The sequence below is a fragment of the Vanessa cardui genome, chromosome 6, assembly GCF_905220365.1.
Source record: "Vanessa cardui chromosome 6, ilVanCard2.1, whole genome shotgun sequence".
NCBI classification, from domain to species: Eukaryota; Metazoa; Arthropoda; class Insecta; order Lepidoptera; family Nymphalidae; genus Vanessa; species Vanessa cardui.
This window is the reverse complement of record NC_061128.1, coordinates 11,505,488-11,529,688: the sequence shown is the minus strand read 5'-3', so window position 1 is coordinate 11,529,688 and position 24,201 is coordinate 11,505,488. Positions and strand designations below refer to the sequence as shown.

Sequence of the window (24,201 nt, the reverse complement as noted above, 5' to 3'; positions counted from 1 at the left end):
TGCAGACGCCGCAAAAGTATAATCTCATTGGACATTCGTGAATGATATCTCTTTTTTCGTAACTTATGCGAGTTCTGGTAATTTCGTTTCGTTTGCTCTGTGTTTGATTAACATATAAGCCGTATTCTTTGGGTCGTTCCAATGCCATACTGTAGTTTTATTGTTCTCTCTATATTTAATCAAAGATAACCAGAAATGAAGATTATGTATTTTGTCAGCTTTTCTATGTTTTGTATTGTAATATTATTTTTGATCATTTTGTATATGAACAGGGTTTATATACATTGATTATTGTAAGTGATATCCTGTTAGTTTTGATTACTATTAATGATCTTCCGGTAATAATGTTTTCAATAACACTGATTGAATAAAATTTCTTCTAAAATTGACATACTTCAAGCTTTAACTTTATCTTAACTAACTTTATCTATCAATATCTATATCTCTAAATTTATCTATATTTAAATCTACAGGGTATTTCAATTTTATAAGATTCATAATAAAATATTTTCTCCCTGACACATACCGACAATAAAAATTGTTGAATAAAAAAACACATAAAAATATGCTTGACTTTAAAATTTAAAGCGTAATTTTCATTTCAAATACTTTCATATATCAAGTTAAACAAAATGTCAGTGATAAAATGATCAAAAATATTCGTATCTTGAGCTCCGTAACCCGATAAACACTTGTAGCTATTTATTCTGGAGTCTATGGCACGTTACATGAAGCAATTCGATAGCATGTATCTAGCGAGCGACAGATTGAGAGATTGCACCTGCATTCCGCGCGGTGGATATTCGAAACCGGATGGATCCGGTTCGCGTCGGAGAAAACCGGTTTACGGCGTTCGTTGCTACTAAGTTATGTTGCTGCTCTTTTTCGCAGGCAGTTTGCGATTTCGCTCGTTCCATTTGATTCAATTCTTAATTTAACATTAAATATTAATGTTAATTTTTCATTCAAAGACGACTATTTAAACATGAATACGTGTATGGATGGATGTAAAGATATATTTTACACTGAATCTGAATCCATAATATTTCTTCACTTAGTGAAAAGTAATTCATTTGGTAATTAATAAAAAAAAAAAATTAACACCGCCAAATAGTTGCCAAGTTTTTTCGAATTAATTACGAAATTGAAAAATATTTAATCATACTTTGTAATTGATCCGGGCGTTAAGTAGCTTCACTAATTTTTATTAAACTTCTTTGAAACTTAGACACCCCGTTCGTCTGTCACATCAGAACAATTTAATCAGACGTCAACTATAATTGTGTTATTTTAGATTTATGCTTTGGACGTGTTCCAGATTTCACTGAAAAGCTAATCAACTAAAAGCCTTTTAGTTCCCGGATTAAGAAACGAGTTAATTTATGGCAAATTGAAGATTCTTTCTCTTTTTTTTTCGTAATTATAATGGCAACGCTCCCAGGAGCTTTAAGGTCCAATTCAGTTTACGGAGTGCTGGAATTGTTTTTATATATCAATTACCTTCAGACTTTTTAAACTTTTCTCCTTTTCCAATTATTTCAATCTTCTTGGCTTAAAAGAGATATAGGAACGGCTAATTATAATTTAATTAATTATTGATTCAGTGAATTTAAATATGGCTGCAAAGTAGATTTCAAGATCACATTTTAAGTTAACGTATATTTGAATTATTATTCTATACATACATTTAATACATCTAAGATTATAAATAGGTTTCATGTATAATTGTATGTTACTCATGGCTTGGCGTTTTAAGAGTTGATCAGGTGTAATTTATAAAAATTATAAAAGCCTTCCTTGGAGTTCAATATATACTTATATATATAATATATATATGTCATTGGTTTGCTCGTAAAAGAGCGACAGACCAACTGACAGAGTTGCGCTTAAAATATAATATAAAATAAAAAATACGTATGAGCTAATTTGCATACTTTTTAGCATTTTTCCTTACTGACCACTTGGTTACATAATTGCCAATTTCAAGTACCTATCGGGTGCTTACACCGGGTAGGTACACCAACATTTGTAATTCATTTTTCTGATAGGTAATTTTTATTACGGATTTAATTGAAATTTTTATTTTGAAATCACTTTAAGCTACAAACAAAGGTCATATGCCTTTATTCGTCTTTGAAAGAAGTTCACAGACGAAGGAAGATCATTATATAGAGATCACAGCTGTATTTTTGTACACACTTATGTAATATACAATAAACTAAACTTCACAGTGGTTTAGTCGACATTGAGAGTGTCCATCGTTTTATAATATATTCATATCACACATCATTGTATTTAAACTGAATTATAAAATCAGAAATCTTCATAAATCATAACTCTTTGAAGTACTTGATAATATTTGTTTTGAAATTTCATAACGCCTTAATTAAATCTAGTTTAATCCGGTTCCATCTGGTACAATCCAAATATTAGAAGATATTAAAGAAAAAGTCGAAAATAATGAGCTACGTTTGAAATGGAATTACGCTATAAATCACAGATATCGGAATGCCAAGAAAGTCAATGGTAGCAATTGTTTACTACGAATATAAATAATCAAACAATATTTATAAAATAATGAAAATACAGTCAGAGTAAGAAAACCTTCGTCAGTTTTCAAATTCATTCCTTCATCAAGTCTTAAACAAGTACCTTTTGAATCTTAACATCAAATCATTGCGACGCAATATGTCATTCTCGATCGATAAAGCAGATTATCGCTCACACTGAGCATACGAAAATAGATCTTAAGGTGACGAACATTTTCTTACCTCATACGTTTTCGACAAAAGTATTACAATAATTGAATGTATGCAATGTAGTTTTCATTAATTATGATATTTGATTTAAATGAATAATGATACTTATAATTGGCTAATGAAAAATATATATTATCAATCCAGACAATGAATTATTACCACAATTGTTATTATTAACATCATTTACTCGATTTATTAATTCACTCAGCATTAATTCCAATAAGTAGTATAAACAAGCATTATTGAAATCAATATTGCTTTTATTCTTTCGATAGGCTGTTTTTTCTATATATGAAATATTTATAATAAAAAAAACATATTTTAATAATAACAGTACACATAACGAATTCATTAAACAAACAATTCAGAACGAACATGATACTCTTTTCATTAAAATAATATGGCTTATTTACTTTCTGTGAAAAATAAACTTCATACAGCTTAACCCTGACTTTTTAATGTTTTGTTTTTGAACCGAGGTTAAACTGTAATCGCATACAACTGAATAAATGCAATGATTTCGAAATAATTTTTTTTTACAATTTGAATAGAAACTCCATGGCATTCAATTGAATTACCGTTTTTAGTAACGAAAATTGCTATACGATGTTATATTTATTTTTACATTGAACTAGATGCAACATTTGGGATTATTTTTATTTAAAATTAGAATTCAATACATACCCGCAATCCATCCCAGGAGAAGTACACCGACCACTTTTTTAACAGCACTCACCACTATCGTCCCCATTTTTCCTTCAGAATCTCTATCCCATTTATACACTGTGCGAAATGATTTCCCTACATATTTATACTCTGTGGATATATTTAAAACACGTCATCGTTGAGTTGGGTTTCCTTTGTTGTCACCTGTAACAAAGAAACCAATTTTTAGTATAGCATAAAGACCGACCTTTGCATTTTTTTTACAAAAAAAAAAAAAAACTTGACGCGTAGGTTTACCTATCAAAAGAAAAAAAACGACATTTTCGTTGAATCTTGTAAACCTTAGATTACTTTCAGCATGACAGCATCAGATTAACTTTTTCACAACTCGATACAGCGCTGGTCGGAAGATTGAATATATATTTTTTTTTCTTCAACGTTTTCTGGACCAAAGTTATTAAACCGCATTCGAATTGAGCTTCAAAAGAATTACAGCTAGTACGTTCAATTTGTAACATTGCTATTTGAAAAGTTATATTCATTTCAATATGTGTTAGTTTTTTGTATTATGAGAAAGTAAAGTCGTTAATTACATCCCAGGGGTAAAATACGCTACTATTAAAATATGTTAGTACGCTTTTAATTTCATTAAAATAATATATAAATTAGGATATTAGGGATTACGTCTATTAATAAAATTGTAATTCGAAGTGAAATTAATTACCTAAAATATTGGTAATATGAAAATATAAATTTAGAGAACAAGAACGCTGAGAGGACGAAATTGATGTGCCATAAATGTATAATATATAAATAAACATGGGTAATAAAAATTTTACAAAAAAATACAAGTAACCTTAATGTATTTTTAATAAAAATAATACAAAATAGCTTTCTTTTTCACATCGCTATATATAATTCATATCACATACATACATTACAGTAATTTCCTTAAAACATTATTTAACGATACAAAATCAGATCTCGTATAAAAAAATACGAAGTTTTCCGTTGTAATTTATAGCTCTCTGTGTTGAAGCGCCACAGCGGAAATGATTGATGTTTAACGACATTGTGCTCGGACAAGTGACGTGAAGAAATGTGCTATGAATATCCACACATATAAAACGAACAGTCTGATATAAATTATTCAAGCTAAATATCGATTTATTCTTAAATTTAATTCAGAAAGTAAATTTATCACGTAGACAGAGGCATTTGAAGGAGTTGACATGGAGCTTATTTACAGGGAAGTTGTTACCTAGCCTAGAGAGCCGAGATGGTCCAGTGGTTAGAACGCGTACATCTTAACCGAAAATTGCGTTCAAACCTAGGCAAGCACGACTACATTTGCATGTGCTTAATTTGTGTTTATAATCTTGAGCTCAGCAGTGAAGGAAAATATAGCGAGGGAACCTGCATGTGTCTAATTACAGCGAAGTTCTGCAACACGTCAATCCACCAATCCGCATCATTCCAACACGCTGGTGGAATATGCTCCAAACCCTTCTCCTCACGAGAGAGAGAAGGCCTTGGCCCAACAGGGGGAAATTCACAGGCTGTTGTTGTTGTTGGTTACCTAGCGATTTTTTTTCTTCATAAGAATTACTATTGTAGTGTTCCAATTTACAATTTCCAATGTTCAGGCAAACAGGCAGTTCCCAAGATTGGTAGGGCATTAATGATAAACATTATTATTAATATTTCGTACTGAACCAGTCTAGCGGCAATGGCAACATTAAAAAAATACATTGTAAGATCAATTGGTCGCAAAATATATTTGCTTGGAATTGAATCCACTTACTTCCGTTAAAATAAATTTAATCTATCCACTGGACCCTTAATTGATATGCATCATTATATACCATGATTTTCTAATATTTTGCCAGTAATTAAGTCTAAATCAAAATCGCGTAAATACTGTATAAAAATCTAATTAACCCAGTTATGAATACGGATGTAAATAAATTACAGTCTTCAATAAAAAATATTTTTATATTTTATTCTAAAAGGGTTCTTAAATAATAAAGAATTTACGTAAAAAACATTGACTAATATTAAAGAAATTTGAAATGATGTTAAACCATTTACGCTGGAAGAAAGTAATTAAATACTTCAAATGGACTTTGATACAAGAACGGTAAAGGAAAAACTTGTTTTTAAACAAACCTATTCAAATAAAAATCAATTAACATTGGTTCGGTCAAAAATATAAAAATATAATGGTGCGTAATAATATAAAGAGGTCAAGTTAAATAGTTTTTATTATGTTAGCTACTGAAGTGTAAAAAAAACACCAGACTTTTAAATCATAACTTATAGTAACTACTAGTAACTAGGCGTAAGGCAAGAGTGCCTTACGCGGCGCACGCTGGTATATCTCCTCCTTTTTTTTAGAATAGGTGGAAAACGAGTCTCACATAATAGTAAGTGACTACGACCACTCATGAACATCTGCAACACTGACGGGCTTGCATATGCGTTGTCGGCCTAAATGGAATGTAGCCTCTTTCCTTGAAGGTTCCCAAGTAGTAGTTGTCGGTTAAGTTGTCAGTTCGGAAAAACCGCCAGCAAAAACTGGTTCCACTGAGAACGAATATTAACCATGCTTCTTATTGAAATCTTCACAATGATACCAAAAGCTTCAGAAATTATACATTTAAAACTTCTTCGAAAAGTCAGTTCAGACTGATGAAACAAAGGGAAGTTTTTTTATTATATGTAACGATGAAGTAACCTTACGAGAACTACAGGATCTAGGTCAAGAACTGCTGAACTGCTGAGGGTAATAAACGGACGATTATCACACCTTTTGGTAAATGGTCATAACACCATAACATGGCCTATAGACTTTTGCAATCTTCTTCTTCTGCCTTACTTATATCAACGCCGGGGATTGCCAGGGTCTGACTTCCGACTAAGCCTACTCCACTTTGCACGGTCTTTAGCGTCATCCAGTGTAAGTCATCCAGCCGTCACTTCCTTAGACGCCCTAAGTGAAATAGAGGCTCCTTAGAAAATTGAGATTCATTTATATATTAAAAATGATTTATGTAATATCACAATACCGCAAAGTTTAATCTGAAGCCACTTCTAAACATTCATAATCACGTCGTTAAATCTGTCTACGGTTATATTTGTAATATCGGTAACATTTCATTCCACTTGACGAAGAATGTAGAAGTCGATCGACAATAAGCCGACCGATATTGTGTCTACACAATGCCCGACCCGGGCATAAAACCCAGTATAAACCGGTCATAATGTCCCGGGGAACTTAATTAAACTGGTCCAAAGTCGGTTTTCAATTGAACTTCAGAGATGGACTACGTTTTGTATTTTATTGGGAAGGATTTTTTCGAACAAGATATATATATGTTTATAATATACTTATATGTAACTTACCTTCCTATCTAATATTGTAAATGCAATATTAAGTTTGTTTGTTACTAACTACCTAATGTGTCGTATCATGATATAAGTTCTCAGAGGCACAAAAAAGAATATAGGGTAAGACTAACACCTGAATCTCTCTATAACTCGGTCAAACCGCGGGCCGAAATATTAAATTAATAAATAAAAATATTACAGGTAAAATAACAATGTTTATAAAATTTAAAAACCTTGAACTACAAAGATAACTCTCATATTTTAATATTAATTTTATTATCTGTAAAGAGGGTTAAAATATAATATCTTTTGAAATATCAAAACGTTGTGAAACATGTAACGGCATGTTATTTTTTATAATGAAGCAAACAGTGCTTCAAGTTATAATTCAAATGAATAAAATCATTTAGACATTTTATGTAGGTAACGTTAATTTTACATTTTAATAAACTTACATTAAAATTATTATTACGATTCAAATATTATATTTTAGCACGGTTTTATGTAACGTCGAGATGGCACAGTGGTTAGAACGCGTGCATCTTAACCGATGATTGCGGGTTCAAATCCAGGCAAGCACCGTTGTTTCATGTGCTTAATTTGTCTTTATAATTCATCTCGTGCTCAGCGGTGAAGGAAAACATCGTGAGGAAACCTGCATGTGACAAATTTCATAAAAATTCGGCCACATGTGTATTCCACCAACCCGCATTGGAACAGCGTAGTGGAATATGTTCCAAACCTTCTCCTCAAAGGGAGAAAGGCCTTTAGCCCAGCAGTGGGAATTTACAGGCTGTTGTTGTTATGTAACGTCTGGGTGAATGACATTTACCCTTAAAACTGGAACACAACAGCACTACGTATAACTGTGTAAAATTCTGATGAGTAGATTTGACCTACCTAGACAAGCTTGCTACCCTACCACTAACCATGGCAGGCTATCCCTATGTGAGTATTTTTTGCCCGAATCTTTGCCTGAGTTGCGGGGGGAGGGTATCGAAGTTATTGGTATTAAAAAGGAGCCTACGTCCTTACTTCGGATTCAATCTTTATTAATTCCATATTTCTTCAAATGCGATTGAGAGGCATAGCCGTAATTCATAACAAACAGTTATTTACGTCGTATATTTTATATTATTAATTAATTAAATCTTCGTATCTTTAAATCCGTATAAAATATATTTAATAATATTGAACGTAAAGTAATCATTCTTTCTCAATATTCCTCTTTTATTATTTTCAAGTAATATCCGGTTGTCAGGGATGATCATAAATTTCGGTATGTACTTGTTTTACCCAATCAGAAATTGATTTTTTTATATTATATATTAGGTTCATCACACTTACAAAATGAAAAAAAGTATAAATACCTGTTAGTATGTTTATTAAATATTACCACTGTCCAAAAACAATCGAATAGAGATGGCCTTAAGCTATACTGAAAAAGCAATATTAAAAAGAAATTACACCTGTCATTGCACATCCGGTTAAAATAATAGAAAGAGAGTTAAGAAGAGAAAGAGAGAAGAGAAAGTCGGGTGGGAGCGGCATTACGTTTTGTTTTACGTGAAGATTACGCCAATTCGCTCTACGGTATGTTCGTATAAATCCATTAATCATTTATCCCCTAACATATAGCAATATCTATATTATAATATTACAAATGTGAAGGCAACTATGTCTGTCTGTCTTCCGCTCTTTCACGACCAAACCGCTGAACCGAATTTGATAAAAATTGTTATGAAGTAAACTTAAACTCAAAGAAAGGATATAGGCTATATAGTACTTTTTTACCTAAAATATGGCAACACTAACTACTAACACCCAAAAACGCGAGCGAATCCGCGTAAGACTATTAGTACAATATACCTATATACCTATATTGGTATTGGTATTTGCCAATATTTAACTATCACACGTATACGTAATAATCAAACATCCCCCTAATCCTCTCGGATTATTGCTGTAACACCTAATTAAAATAACCGACGTCATACGAGCGGTATTGAGATTTAAACGTTCACACAGTTCGAGGGACACGTAGACAATATATTAATACACTACTACACTATGACGTCACAACATAGTTCAATTTGTAAAAAGTCAGTCACAGACACACTACTGCACTGGACCCCTTAGAGGAAAAGTTTCTGGGCCTGTTTCATCACGCCTCTCCAATGAGAGCAGTATATGATTACATGGTATAAAATAAAGTCACTTACAGCTATCCCTATTTATTTATTTATTTATTTATTTATTTATTTATTTATTTATTTATTTATTTATTGCTTTTGAAATACCATCGGCATATTCACAAATCATATTTAGGAAAAACAACAAAAGAAAACTTGTACAGTGTGATACACCATTACAGGTATTCACATTTTACATTTTACAACTTACATGTTAACAAAGGTAACTAAACACTACACTCAAACATTTAATAAAATCTGTGAGACTAAATTTTAAACAAAAAAAATATCAGTACAATAGGATAACAAACAATCTTTGATAACAAAAAGGATATTATAATTATTTGACTTACCAATAACACTAATATTTTTAAATATTAAATATTAAATATTAATTACTAACTAAAACAGTATTTAAATTTTTCTTAAAACTATCACTACTTAGTTCGTATATGTCGATGACATGGGAGTCAAGTTCATTGTAGGATCTCATACAACGAATTAATGGCGAAAATTTTCCAACATTTGTGCGATATCTAAGAATGGCGAAGGTGCTTTTAATTGGATATCGAGGAATGGTTTTCGGAACATATAAATTCATTTGAGAAAGTAGCCTTGGAGAGTCTATAGAGTTGTGAATGAGCTTGTGTAAAAACATTAAATCGTTCAGAGACCGTCGTTTCTCCAATGTATCTAGCTTAAAGTATTTTAAACGTGTCACATAGTCTGCTCGATATGGACAGCGCCTGTCTTTATATGCCAAAAATCTTGTAAAACCCTGTTGAATTTTTTCAAGGCGACTTTTATAAATTTTGTAACTTGGACTCCAAACTGGTGATGCATATTCTAAAACACTACGAATCAGGGAACGATACAACGTTATAATAGCTTGAATATTTTTAAAGTCATGACATGTTCTTTTAATAAAACCAACGAGTTTCAAGGATTTTTCTAAAATGTTGTTTATATGATTACTGAACTGTAATTTTTTGTCAATAACTACGCCCAAATCTCGGACCTCTTCAACTTCCGCTAATTCTTTATTGTTAATAGTATAGTTACATGAAATGATGTTTCTGTTTTTAGTGAAGCTGATATACTGACATTTATTTGCATTAAGTATCATTTTATTGTTATAGCACCACTGTTGTACGGAATTTAAATCGCGTTGCAGAAGTTCTGCATCGTGAATAGTTTTAATTGGCCTGTATAACTTTAAATCGTCAGCGAAAATTGAATATTCACTATGACAAATGTAGTTCTCGATATCGTTTATAAAAAATAAAAATAATATGGGACCGAGATGGGAACCTTGCGGAACACCAGAATGCGTTACAAATGGTTTAGACTTGAAACCGTTTATAACTACTTGTTGTAATCTATTTTTCAAGTAAGACTCTAACCAACGCAGTAAATCCCCATGTATTCCGTAATGTTTTAGTTTCTGCAATAGGATAGTGTGATCAACCTTGTCAAAAGCACTACTAAAATCAGTATAAATCGCGTCAACCTGGATACCATTATCAACGTGATTAGAGATATCTGAAATGTAACTAACTAAATTACTTACAGTTGATTTATTTTTACAGAAACCGTGTTGATTTGCCGAGATAACATTTGAACTATACTTTGTAATTATTTGGCATATAATACGCTCAAATACCTTTGCAAAATGACTTAAGATTATGTATGCTTAGATCTTTAATGTTTTGTTTTAAAGATTTTGATGGGGTTTTTTCAATAGATAGAGTGATTCGAGAAGGTTTAAGTATATTATAATACTTGGACACTACAGTAAAGAAACATTTATAATTTTAGAAGTTTCTAATGTGATGTCGTAAATACACAATTCTGTAATATACTTATTTAGTATTAGTATTACACCTATACGAAGTCGGGGCGGATCGCTAGTATATGTATATTATAGATAACTTTGATACGAGATAACCCAATGATTAGAACGCAAGCATCCAAACTGATGATTGATAGTTTAAACCTATGCAAACAGCACTGAATTTACATATGCTTAAATATTTATAATTCATCTCGTGCTCGGTAGAAATAAATCACGAGGAAACCTGCATTCTTTTTATTACGTAAAAGAATAGAAGCAACGCGCCAAAGTATTTAAGGAATTAGTACTACTTACTTTTGATCTTAACTTTTCTTTTGAGCTTATTTACCATTTGGGCTAGGAGTGGGAACGGCAATAGCCCACGAGGTCAGTATCGATCCTGCTACAAATTACTTAGCTAGTCGGCCCGTTAAAAAATCAGCTATTGACGCTTCAAAACTATTAAAACTATTGCATGTGTCTAGTCCACCAAGATGCATTGTAACAGCGCCTCGTAATAAAACAAACATTCTAACTAACTTACTTATTTAATTATTTATTTATTTATTATAACGGGAGAGGTCGCAGTAATGAGACAATTATAGATTGTTACAAACTTACTCACTAGATGCCTTTGAAGAGTGAAAAACAGTCATTAATAATGAAGAGAAATAAAGGTAAACTTATTTAACCAAGTTCCGATTCTGATTCCACTTAGTCAACCCTTCCTTCCTGGGGTAAGGTTCGTCTCTCTATTATTAAATTCAACCAATATTCAAACTTTTCATGAAAATGACAGAAAAACAGTCGTTTTTTTTAATATATATATATATATATATATAACGTGTTATTTGTCTTTTGCTTATAATAGGTAAATAATTATAATATTATTACATTTTATATTTCATTTTGTTTAGTTTTTTGGATGAAATCTTAAATAAATAAAAAAAATATTTTTAGAATGCACATTTTATTATTATATTTAAGTTAAGATTTTGGTATCTCAGTTAAATATTTAATATCCTACACTTCAAGGTTATGTCAGTAATTGCAATATTTTTAATATTTTTTTTAATATGAGACAACATCACATACATTACTCTGATCCCAATGTAAGTAGCTGAAGCACTTGTGTTATGGAAATCAGAAGTAACGACGGTACCACAAACACCCAGACCCAAGACAACATAGAAAACTAATGGTAATCTACATCGACTCGGCCAGGAATCGAACCCGGGACCTCGGAGTGGCGTACCCATGAAAACCGGTGTACACACCACTCGACCATGGAGGTCGTGGATATTGTAAAAAAAAACGGTTTATTTAAGCATTTATGCGGTTTGATAGTGTCAATGGCATGGCGTCGCCTGCAGCTCGGTTACTGCGGAAATTAACCAACATTTTCAGATAATGTTCCAGTTTAAATCAGAAGAATTCGAATGCACAATAAACCCGTATTCGAATTTAAAATATAATTTATTTTAATTATTTTTTGGAACATTTTATTGCTTTACATTTCTGACGTCATTAGTCTTTTATCATTCATTTGTTTTATAATTAACCGTTACACTAAATTTAAAGATATAAAGTAAAGTAAAGTAAACATAACTAGCATTCTAAATTACCAGATATTAGTAAGATCATTTCCAATTTTAAAATGTCATATCATAAAATATGCAAATATTCTAAATTCAAATTAAACCAATTCACCTTCAGTGGAAACTTATATAGGTATAAACGAAGTGGGTTTACGTGCAAAATATGATAGTCCCGAGACCGTAAAGTTTTGACAATGCATAATAATATGACAAATTCCTAAGTGCGGCGTTAGCTTTACCAGCTCATCATATAATACGAAAATTAAAATCCTACCCAATTCAATTGAATTATAACAAATTATTCTGGGGATCGAATATAAGGATTGACATCAAATTAAAATCTATTCGACATTGGGAGCAATCCATTAACGGAGGCCTGGGGGTACAATATGAAGTGAAGTGATTCAGGCGATTTCCTTTTGAAATATTTGTTCGATAATGTTTTTATCTGGAATGATCTCGAACTTTTATTGGACAGATTAAGAGGTTTCGCGATAGAGTATGAACGGGGTTCGTTCGAAGTTCAAAATTGTTATCGATCTACTTTGATTCTATAAATATATCAGACTTACAGTTTCCTGCGGTTTTGCACGAATTAAATTAGAATCATAAAATATACTTTTGCACGTATATATGTTTCATTTTGTTTAAACTTAAGAATCAAAAGCATGTAGGTATATAACATTTACATATAATGAACGTGATCAGATGTACCAATTCATCATATAATAAATGTTTAATAACCTTATCAAAATCGAAACAGCTCGGAGCTGAAATGTTCATTTAAGTTTAATACACGTGTGACTCTTCTCCCTTTCATACCAAAATACATAAAGTGAAGTAACAGCCTGTAAATGTGTGACTGTTGAGTTAAGACCTTCCTACTTTTGACGGAGTTACAAACAAGCAAGAATGAACATTTTTTTAGGAACAGTATTTACTAGAATAAGTAGGCGGATGAATAAACACCTGATATTAAGTGAACGCTGCCATATACGGAGCCGAGATGGCCCTGTGGTTAGAACGCGTGCATCTTAACCGATGATTGCAGGTTCAAACCCAGGCAAGCACCGCTGTTTCATGTGCTTAATTTGTCTCTATAATTCATCTCGTGCTCAGCGGTGAAGGAAAATATCGTGAGGAAACCTGCATGTGACAAATTTTATAGAAATTCTGCCGCATGTGCATTCCACCCACCCGCATTGGAACAGCGTGGTGAAGTATGTTTCAAACCTTCTCCTCAAAGGGAGGGGAGGCCTTTATCCCAGCAGTGGGAATTTACAAGCTGTTGTTGTTGTTGTTGTTGTGCCTCCTCTCCCTTTTATATCAAAATACATAAAGTGAAGTAACAGCCTGTAAATCTCTCACTGCTGAGTTAAGGCCTTCTTTTGACGGAGTTACGAACAAGCAAGAATGAACATTTTTTTAGGTAGAGTTTTCACTAGAATAGATAGATAAATAAACATCTGATGTTAAGTGAACGCTGCCCATAAACGTAGCCAATGTGCCACTAACCTTAGGAACTAAGATGTTGGGTTCATCACATTTCTCAGTCCATCTCAATCAAACTCAAGCAAGATCAAACTCAGGACTTATGGCTTTACATGCTATCTGATACCAAGACGTCTAATGTTCAACAATGGGTCCTTTAAAGAATTTCCTTTCAAAAATTCCAATTAATTTTACATGCGATTTGAACCTATAACATAAATCAACAGTCTAATAAGCTAGCTACAAAACCGACGAGGCTCACAAATATAACATCGATATCATTAGCTCTTTCAAGATACAATTTAATACAATCCTGATTTATGGCCGCATCAGTTATACACAGCCCTCTTGAGAATCCGTCGGTCCGAGTACAGAAATGGATTCCCGATAAATCTTTCAGTTAGTTGACTTTAGTCAAGCATCCTTTGAAGATATTTATCCGATATCAGAAGTAAAGGTAATGACCTTGTTTTATTTAATTAAGTGGCAACACTGGCCAATTAATTTTAATAAGAAGTATCACGATATAAGAGTCGCTTGGTCGTTACCAATCTTTTTTATATTTAACAAATGTTTAATATTCATTATGCGATAATATGAACAAAAATAAGTTTTGATAAAAGAAGGTTTATCCAAGATGTTAAAATTTGTCATAAACACTTCGATTTATATTTATAATTGTAATCTCGTTTATATTATAACTAGCTATGATCTTCAATTCACTTGCGCCTTATCGATTAGTCATCCTGTGTTATCGATATAAAAAGTCCCCTTTTTACCATTTGGAGTCAAGATTTGTTTGAGGTTTGGCCCTGAAAACACAGACATACAGATAAAAAGTACTAAAGTCCATATGAGCTTCTTTGTCGTTCAAGATTTGATTCAGGTTTGGCCGTAAAAAAACAGACACACAGAGATACTTTTGCATTTATAATATTCGTATAAGTACATTGATGCTGTCAATGGCTAAACGTTAACTAGAAATTTCTGAATTAATTATATATTCTAGATCGTGGATTAATTCATAAAGTATTGATAGTTTACGAAACGAATTACATTTTACGTAAAATATTCAGAGCGACACAATAATAAGGCTGATAAAGCAGACGCAACGAAACAGTTGCTAAGACTTAATTAAGTTTTCAATTGCAATGCAAAATTTTCCATTCAGTTAAGACTTTAAGTCATCATTCGCTTGGTTTTATTCCATTTATTTGGGCCATTGTGTAATCTGCATGGAAAATTGTTTAAGTTGGTATTAACGGTCCGACACTCTTCAGATCTGTTTTTTTGATTGTTCCGTTTTTGGTTACTGCTTTATTACTGCTTATTAGCATTTTTTTTATGGTATAGGTTGGCGGACGAGCATATGGGCCACCTGATGGTAAGTGGTCACCATCGCCCATAGACAATGACGCTGTACGGAATATTAACTATTCCTTACATCGTTATGTCCCTTGTGCCTGTAGTTACACTGGCTCACTCACCCTTCAGACCGGAACACAACAATACTGAGTATCGTTATTTGGCGGTAGAATAACTGATGAGTGGGTGGGACCTACCCAAACGGGCTTGCACAAATCCCTACCACCAAGTAAAATTGCCTAGTTCTGCGCAAAGATTCTTGTCCATTATAAAGAGAAGTTTTAAAGCGTATTCCACCACGCTTCTTTAATGGTGAATCTCATACGATACGTGAACGCATCGTCACAATGTTTTACTTCACCACTGAGGACAAAATAAATTATGAACACCAATCTTTTTAAAAAACCACGAATTGTATGGTAGTTGCCACGGATTCGAACTCAAAATCAACGATAAGTCAGTTCAAACAAAAGATGGACACTGCTGTGTGGTATCATTCTTCTCTACCGGACCACCATCGTATTCTTGAGATTAAATTAAGCTAATTAAAAACCGAGTAACTACAACTACACGTTTATCTAATATTAACATGGATGTAGATACACTTAGTAATTTGAATGTTGAGTTAGCCAGTGTAACTACACAAGTATAGTTGGAGACTCTCGTGCCTTCATCCAAAAAATACTTTATACAAATGTGTATTTGATTTAAAAAAATATCAAATTATGCCTGTGTGTGCAAATGTAATTTAATTCCAAATTTAAACAAATTCTTATAAAATAATATATTTAAAACCCAAAACTGTCATAAAGGCATAACCAGAGAAGTTTCAGTATTATAGTCGGTGGTTCAGCTTACGTCATAACCTTTCCGAGCTCGCAGCGTCGAAAGTGCATATCACAGAGGTTGCAAAAGTCCTAATAAATATTAAAACCGCACGAATTTATCATCCAGCCAAGATCCAGGCTATCTAGCCAAAATCTAGGCTATCCAGCCAAGCTGTCAATTTAGCATTTGAAATTCCTAATGGCACGTACTGTTTATAGGAGAACAGGTAGTTCTTTCGCAAGATCGCATCTGAAATTGCCGGAAAGATTTATTGGCTTTTGTTTGGACTGAGTTTTGATTTGTATCATCGTAAATTCGCGAACTCGCTTCTGACGCGATATAAGATTTGTGACTGATTTCTGGATGCTTTTCCAGATACAATAAATATTAATTCTTTCTTTGATATTTAAAAAACAAAATTTAAACATTCAAAAAATTGTTCGTTCCTACCATTACTTCTTATTGGGGTATTATTAATTTCAATTATTATTTAAAAAAATAAAGATTACCTATTCCTTGTTTAAATTTAAATAACATTTTATAGACATTTTTGATAAAATCCTAACCAAACAATCTTTCAGTTTGCCGAAACGTACGCGTTAATTAGTAAACAAATAACAAAACACATTAATTACATCTGATATGTTTTTGCCATTAAAATTCATAATTAAGATAAATTAATCAAACGAGCGCTAATAAGTTCCGAACAAATGCACGGGTTCACAATTAGTCTAAAATAATGCGCAAAATCCACGAGAATTAAACTTAATAATACAAACTAAAACACTTAAACAGCGTGAGGCGAGAGTCAAAAAGTCCACTTAAGACGGCGCCGGGCGACTTCGCAGATAAAATGTTGAAACATGAAAAATGGGCGCCAGGAGTGGGAAGAATGACTTGAAATATTGCTATTATGTGCAGCGATGTTTTTCACTTGTGTCTTCGTAACGTAGATGTATGCGCATTGCAAATAATCTCACTTATAAACTCGAATTAATTGACGTCACTAATCGACTTTATTACGTAACCGTTGACAATGCACGATTAATCCTTGTACAGTCAGAGTAAGAAAACATTCGTCAGTTTTTAAATTAATTCCGTTATCAAGTCTTAAGCTCTTAGTACCTTTTAAATCTAAACATCAAATCATCGCGACGCAATGTGTCATTCTCGATCGGTATAGTAGAATATCTCTCATACTGAGCACTCGAAAATAGATCTTAAGGTGACGAACCTTTTCTTATGCCGACTGTACATAATATTCAATTTTGAATTTGAAGTAAATAACGAATAATGTTAATAAATAATGTACTATTAATTATGACTTAACACTTGTTAAATTAAATGTGCTATTTCAATTAAATTATAAACTCAAATCTGACATACATAAAAGTAAATATATAAAATTTCGAAATTGTAAATTGAATGCTTCGTTCACAATTTTTCGTTAGTTTACAATCTGTCTAGATTTATTGTAAACTAACTGTCCTGACAATTTAACGGTGACGTATATAAAACCTGTGTATTGACCTAGAATCGAAACACGACAAGCATTATTGTTGCTAGAAAATTTCTTGTTAGTATAAATATTATTTCCATCGGACTTTATGACCGGTTCAATTAATGAGACAAGTCTTTAATATTTAATTTTCAAAAAGAGTGATATTTTTGTACGTCAACAAAGTTTTTGTCAATGAAGGTACCACTTACGGACCTACTGCTATTATTACCATCCGTTTAATCCATCATCTACCACCAAACATCGTATCATTGGTTTGTAGGTGGCGCATTAACGATCAAAGCAATGATTAATATATCTTACAGCAACACCATCACTCTGAATAAATTAAAATTAATGAACAATTACTTGTTTCATCCACGCCTTAAAACATTGATTGTAATGCGTTATAGTTCCATGCATTTAATGAAGTCTAGAATAGGGCATTGGTATTAGACCCCAATCTAACTCAATAACAGCGTTTTAATAAACCATAATATGGTGAGGGAAAAGCAATTCACCAGCAATATTATTCTTACGGAATAATAACGTCACATCGTACAAAGATTAATTGATTTATATTAGTAGTGAATGCTGATGATTTGCTACAATAACTAGCAAAGAGCTGTTATATAAATAGGTAACTTTAATAACCACACGTCTTTTATATAAAATTACATGTCCTTTCACCATGATCACATAATATAAAACAAAGTCGCTTACTGTCAGTCCATATGTACGTTTAGATCTTTAAAATTACCCAACGGATTATGATATGTTTTTTTTCAATAGATAGAGTAATTCCAGAGAAAAGTTTTTGTATATGGACATGGACAATTTAGTAAAAAAAACTGATAATTTTAGAAGTATCTAATGTGATGTCATGAATAAACAAATTCTGTAGTATATCTTTAGTATCAGTATTGCATCCGAGAGAAGCCGGGTCATGTCGCTAGTAAGCTTATAATTGTATGCAACTGGAATACAAAAACTTTTTGGCATGGAATGTTTGGTAAGCTTGTAATTAACCATGCTACCGACCGGTAAAGCTAATCACTAGTATTAAGGTTAAGGCTATATCCTTTTAATCATAAGCAATCAATGCCTTGATGGTAGGGCTTTGTGCAAGCATCAGTTATTAGAATAACTGATGAGTGGGTAGCGGTATACCGGCAAACAACAATACTCAAAATTGTTGTGTTCCGGTTTGAAGGGTGAGTGAGCCAGTACAGGCACAAGTTCCCAAGGTTGGTGGAGTATTGACGATGTAAGGAATAAATAAATCGTCTTACATCGTCATAGCCTGTAGGTGATGGTGACCATTTACCATTAGTATGCCCATATGCTCGTCCACCAACCAATTCCATTAAAAAATCAGCTCAATCTCATAATAAAATTAAAGGTATAGTCGCATCTGTTTTGTGTGTCATTTGAAGTGTCATTTGAAGAAAATGATATTCTTCAAAGTATTTATTCAAGCTTATCTCGGAAGCCGTTAGATGGATGCGGTTTTCATTAGTCTAGAGAGCATCTTTCGGAGAAGGATTAACCCTATGAAACATTAATCTACATCAAAAGGATGCCGTTATCACGACTCGATCGTGTTATAAACATGGGAAATTAGTAATTATCAATCATAGTGGGAAATAAAACCTTCGGATTTTTGTATAGCTAGTAAATTTGTATACATTTTGACGAAATACTTCTGTTAAAGTTTCTATAACTTTCTTATAGAACTTTATCACAATAATTGTTCGAAGTGTGAAATGAAGTATCGAATATAATATTAAATATTATAAATTCTATTGTGATAATCAAATGTGAATTATATTTTTAACCGACTTCAAAAAAAGGAGGAGGTTCTCAATTCGTCGGGGCCTTTTTTTTTTTTATTTTTTTATTTTTTATGTATGTTACCGAATTACTCGAAGATGGCTGGGCCGATTTTGACAATTCTTTTTTTGTTTGAAAGGGCATGTTTTACAGGTGGTCCCATTGTCAGGAGATCAGGATCTGATGATGGGATCTTGGAGAAATCAAGGGAACTCCTCAAATTTTATAGGCACACCTATAGTGATTTCAGTTTTATTCAAAGTGCCTTGGTCATATGCTCACGAAAAGTGACATTTGATGAAGTGGAACTGATGATAAAGACCACAACTGGTAATCAGAACCTATTAGTAAGTAACTATTTTACGAGTTTAGTTCTATTTCTTTAAGATAGTCGTCAAGCAATTGATGTTAGTAAACATGCCTATGATGAAGTCTAGCTGATGGTGGATTAACAGGAGAATTCCTCAATGATTAACGGCATTGCATCGGGAAAAATGGTATTGTCTAATTGGCGATAAGCAGTTAACATTAGGCTATTATAACTTAGGTAACGCCTAATTTGAGTTGCAGTCCACATCATATTGAAACGGCGTTGAGTTATGTTTAGAGTCGAAAGCCGAAATGTACTGAGTATAATAAAGTGAATGACAAACACTACCAATTGTAATTATAAATAACAAAACAACACTGAAAAGCATTAAATAAATTTTTATAAATAAAAAAAAACCGCCTTCAAAAATGAACTAAAACGAAAAAAAAAATCAGTTACATCCATATCCAATTTACGATTTTTTAATCACCTTTTGAAGTCGGTGCCAACAAAGTAAATAAATTCCTATATTTAAATCATTTAATTTGTATCGATAGTAAGGTTTGTCTAATGGTGTCATCTATACAATAAATAGATTTAGTTTTTGTATGTATGTATTATGTATATATATTAGCAATGTTGGCACTTGGCACCGACTTTGAGAGGTGATTAAAAAATCGTAAATTGGATATGGATGTAACTGATTTTTTTTTTCGTTTTAGTTCATTTTTGAAGGCGGTTTTTTTTTTATTTATAAAAATTTATTTTTCTTAACTGTTATCTGAAGAAGTGCCCATGGTACTAGAACAAAATCTGAATCTTATATATATTAAGGCAGACTTTGTAATTTACATTCGAATATTTAAACTAAGGGTACGGTCAGAATAAAAACTATTGTAGATTTTACGTTCCGAGAGGATTTAAACATAGTCTTTAGTTCTGTTCCAATACAATAACAATAGTAAAGTAAGTAAAGTAACAGCCTGTAAATTTTCCACTGCTGGGCTAATGGCCTCCTCTCCCATTAAGGAGAGGGCTTGGAACATATTCCAACACGCTGTTCCAATGAGGGTTTTTGGAATGCATATGTGGCAGAATCTCAATGAAATTAGACACATGCAGGTTTCCTCGCGATGTTTTCCTTCACCGCCAAGCACGAGATGAATTATAAACACAAATTAAGCACATATATATTATAGTGATGCTTACCTGGGTTTGAACCCGAAATCGTTCAAATCCAGGCAATCATCAATCATCGGTTAAGATGCACGTGTTCTAACCACTGGGCCATCTCGGCTCCTCATAATAACAATAGAACAATAGAACGAAGATATTAATTCGTTTCATTATAATAGTGAGAGATTTAAAAAAGAATATACATATTTAAAAATAGCTACCATATAAAACATGACCGCATAAATTTGAGGCAAGAATGTTAACACAATTTTCCGGATGAATATAAGTAATTTAAAGGCTCAATATAAAAAAATGGATGAAAATGCTTGTTTTATTTTTACTTACACCACGTTACAACGTATTCAGAGCTGTTCCACGTACAAAATACTCTAACTGCAAATTTATCCTTTATTATTAAAAAAATAAAGCATAGAAAGGCTTGGAATATGCACTACACATAATCCTTATATATGATGAAATGTAACATGTACAATTTGCATGCATACGATTTGCAACCAAAAGCGATAGACATTAAAATGCAACTGTAGAAGGCGTACCACTTACTTTAGAGTAAAAAGAACCTCGTAATTCAAATAAAACCTTAGCAATAGTGTAAGTAAGGTTTAATGATGTTTTCCTTCTGAAATCCGTTAAGAGTTATGTAAAATCAATGGTGCGTGCTTTCGATTGAGGTCGAGGGGATTAAGTATTAGATGCTTAATGGTATGTTTACTCGGTTCTAAAATTGCACAACTTAGACACACATTAATTCCACGTGATCCCTATTCAAATATACATAAGAGTCATTTTGGATCAGCAATCTACGAAATTCCGTCGATAGCGATGATTCAAAGTTAAATGCACCAGCTCTTTAAGTTCCTGCACATAAAGTTCAAAATGCAATAAAAAATGAAGCATCTAGTGTAGCTCACTAAAGGTACTCAATCAATAACGTTAATGTAAAGCTGAGCGATTCAAACTGAATCTTGAATTTTTCGTGTTCCGTTTTATCCAATTTCGCCAACCTTTCACCATTTTCATCGTTCTGCGGATCAAGTATATGAATTAAATAAAAAATGTTATTACATTTTCTTGATTAAACTGTATTTAAAGGCAGACTAGAACTGCAATTTATTTGAACAACTTAGTACTAAGTTACCGATTTAAATACGTTATATAAGATAAGTATTATAATTTTAGATTTATTTGTATGTTATTTAGTACTGATACTCACAGAAATACCTTAATATAATAACTAAACTACTACAAACTAATACCTAAACTAAACTATTCTATACAAAATAGGATAGTTTAGTTAGTTTAAGTATTTATTCAATGGGTATGTTTTTTCAGAATTAGATAAATTTATAAATACTACGCCATTTTTAAGATTTATTTTTTTGGAAATTTAGTATTATTTAAAGACATTTTATTGTAACATAAATAGCTATTGAATATGTCTTTCTTCGTGTAACTGGTAAAAAAAATATGTTGGGATTTCAATAATATTGTAGCAATAATAATAAGTAAATAATTGATTCAGATTCAACCCACATCAGACCTTTCTAAGAAAATCAGTCAACGACCTCTTTCTCTTGAGGAGAAAGTTTCCCCACACTACTTAAAAGCGGATTCGTAGATATACCTGGCAAATGAAATACGACACATAGAGGTTTCTTAACGGTGTTTTCCTTCCATGTGGAATTTGTAGTCACATACACATGAAAAATAGTAGAGTTATGGTATCTAACAACTGTTTTATATTGACTCTAACTATAGAACCCCTAGGGAATATACACCGACTTGTCGCTACGCACGCACGCATTGTCATATGTGAATACATCGCGATAGTCAATAACACATACAGACAGCGTACTATTTATTACATATAAAATCAAAAATCAAAATAAAATGTATTCGAGTAGGCTTTACAAGCTCTTTTTACAATTAAGTGAAGCTACCACCGGTTCGGTAAGTAGATTTTACCGAGAAGAACGGCAAGGAACTCAGTAGTTACTCTTTTACAACATTTAAAAAAATCAAATCCATGCTAGTTAATACAATTATTTAAATTAATATATCCTGCTTGGAAGTCAACAATACCTGTTCACGCTTTTTTATCATCTATAGAATCTTGTATCGAATAATATGCATTTTCCACCAATAAAAAATATTTACAAACGATTTGAATTTACGAAACGGCAAAGTTAAAAATGTCCGCGGAATTTTATTATGTAAGATTTATTTTAAGCTAAAGTTACTAACTAGAGCATTTAATAGTAAAGATTGGTGTCATCTTGTCTGCTTAAGCTCATTGGTTTTCCCATGTTAATTTGTAGAGGATTTATTTTAAAGGTAAGTAAGGAAGTGAAATCACAGGCACAAGCTAACATCTAAGTCCCGTGTTGAGTGAAGATATTTACGGTATAATGTGAATATTTATTAATACTTAAATTAAGTGTCAGATATAATTTTAATTTAATTATTCCTTTGGTTTATTTGACATTAAGAAAAAAAAATTAAAAATCAGAAGATGCCTAATCCATAGTCAAGCATTTAAAAAAAATCTGTCAAACAGTTAAAATATTATCTGTGATTCGTTTGGAATTTAAGAATAGTTAAGGCACTTAACGAAAGAGAAGCTCTTATCACTTCTCCCAAATAAATTAGCTAACTACGTTGTTTGTTACCGAACAGAGCCAATAATTTCTAATTAGTTCTTTCTGGCGACAATTAGTCGCTCTCCCACTTCTATGAATTGAAACGGTAGCATAATTTTTCTTTGGAATTTCCTCTTTTAGCTAATTAAGAAGATTTTGTTTTGAAAATAACGATATTAAAAGAGTTTGCATAACAGTACGCAGAAAATAGCCATGTATTTATCTCGGTTTGAATCAATACAAAGCTAGCTTATTTCATTTAATTAAAAAGTTGCCAGTGAAAATTATTTCCGTTCGAATGTTTGGAATTTCAAGTTACTCTGTCGTGAACTTTGATTTCTTTGTATCTTTAATTATACTGGCAGTTGTAATTGAAAACAAGCTATACGTAAAAACAAATGTTAAATTAAATTTATTTTTTATAGTATACTTTCTTTTTGGTCGCTATCATTTTTAACAAAGGAACTGCACTCCAGCGTTCATATATCTGTAAGATTTGATCGGTATTACAATATTTTGTTTTAACCTATATACTCAGTTACAAAAAACTTGCCTGCGCGATTCAGAAACACGATATTTTTTTTAGATTATCGTCACCTAT

General features: G+C 32.1%; 1 protein-coding gene across 1 annotated transcript in view; it reads right to left on the bottom strand.

Annotated features, from left to right (window-relative positions):
• Positions 1 to 24,201, bottom strand: part of LOC124530178 — a 312,427-nt gene that overhangs the window by 246,937 nt on the left and 41,289 nt on the right. The window contains exon 2 of the mRNA XM_047104184.1: positions 3,444 to 3,629. Within this exon, the coding sequence (XP_046960140.1) occupies positions 3,444 to 3,510 (67 nt within the window). The 5' untranslated portion in view covers positions 3,511 to 3,629. The remainder of the gene's footprint in view (positions 1 to 3,443; positions 3,630 to 24,201) is intronic.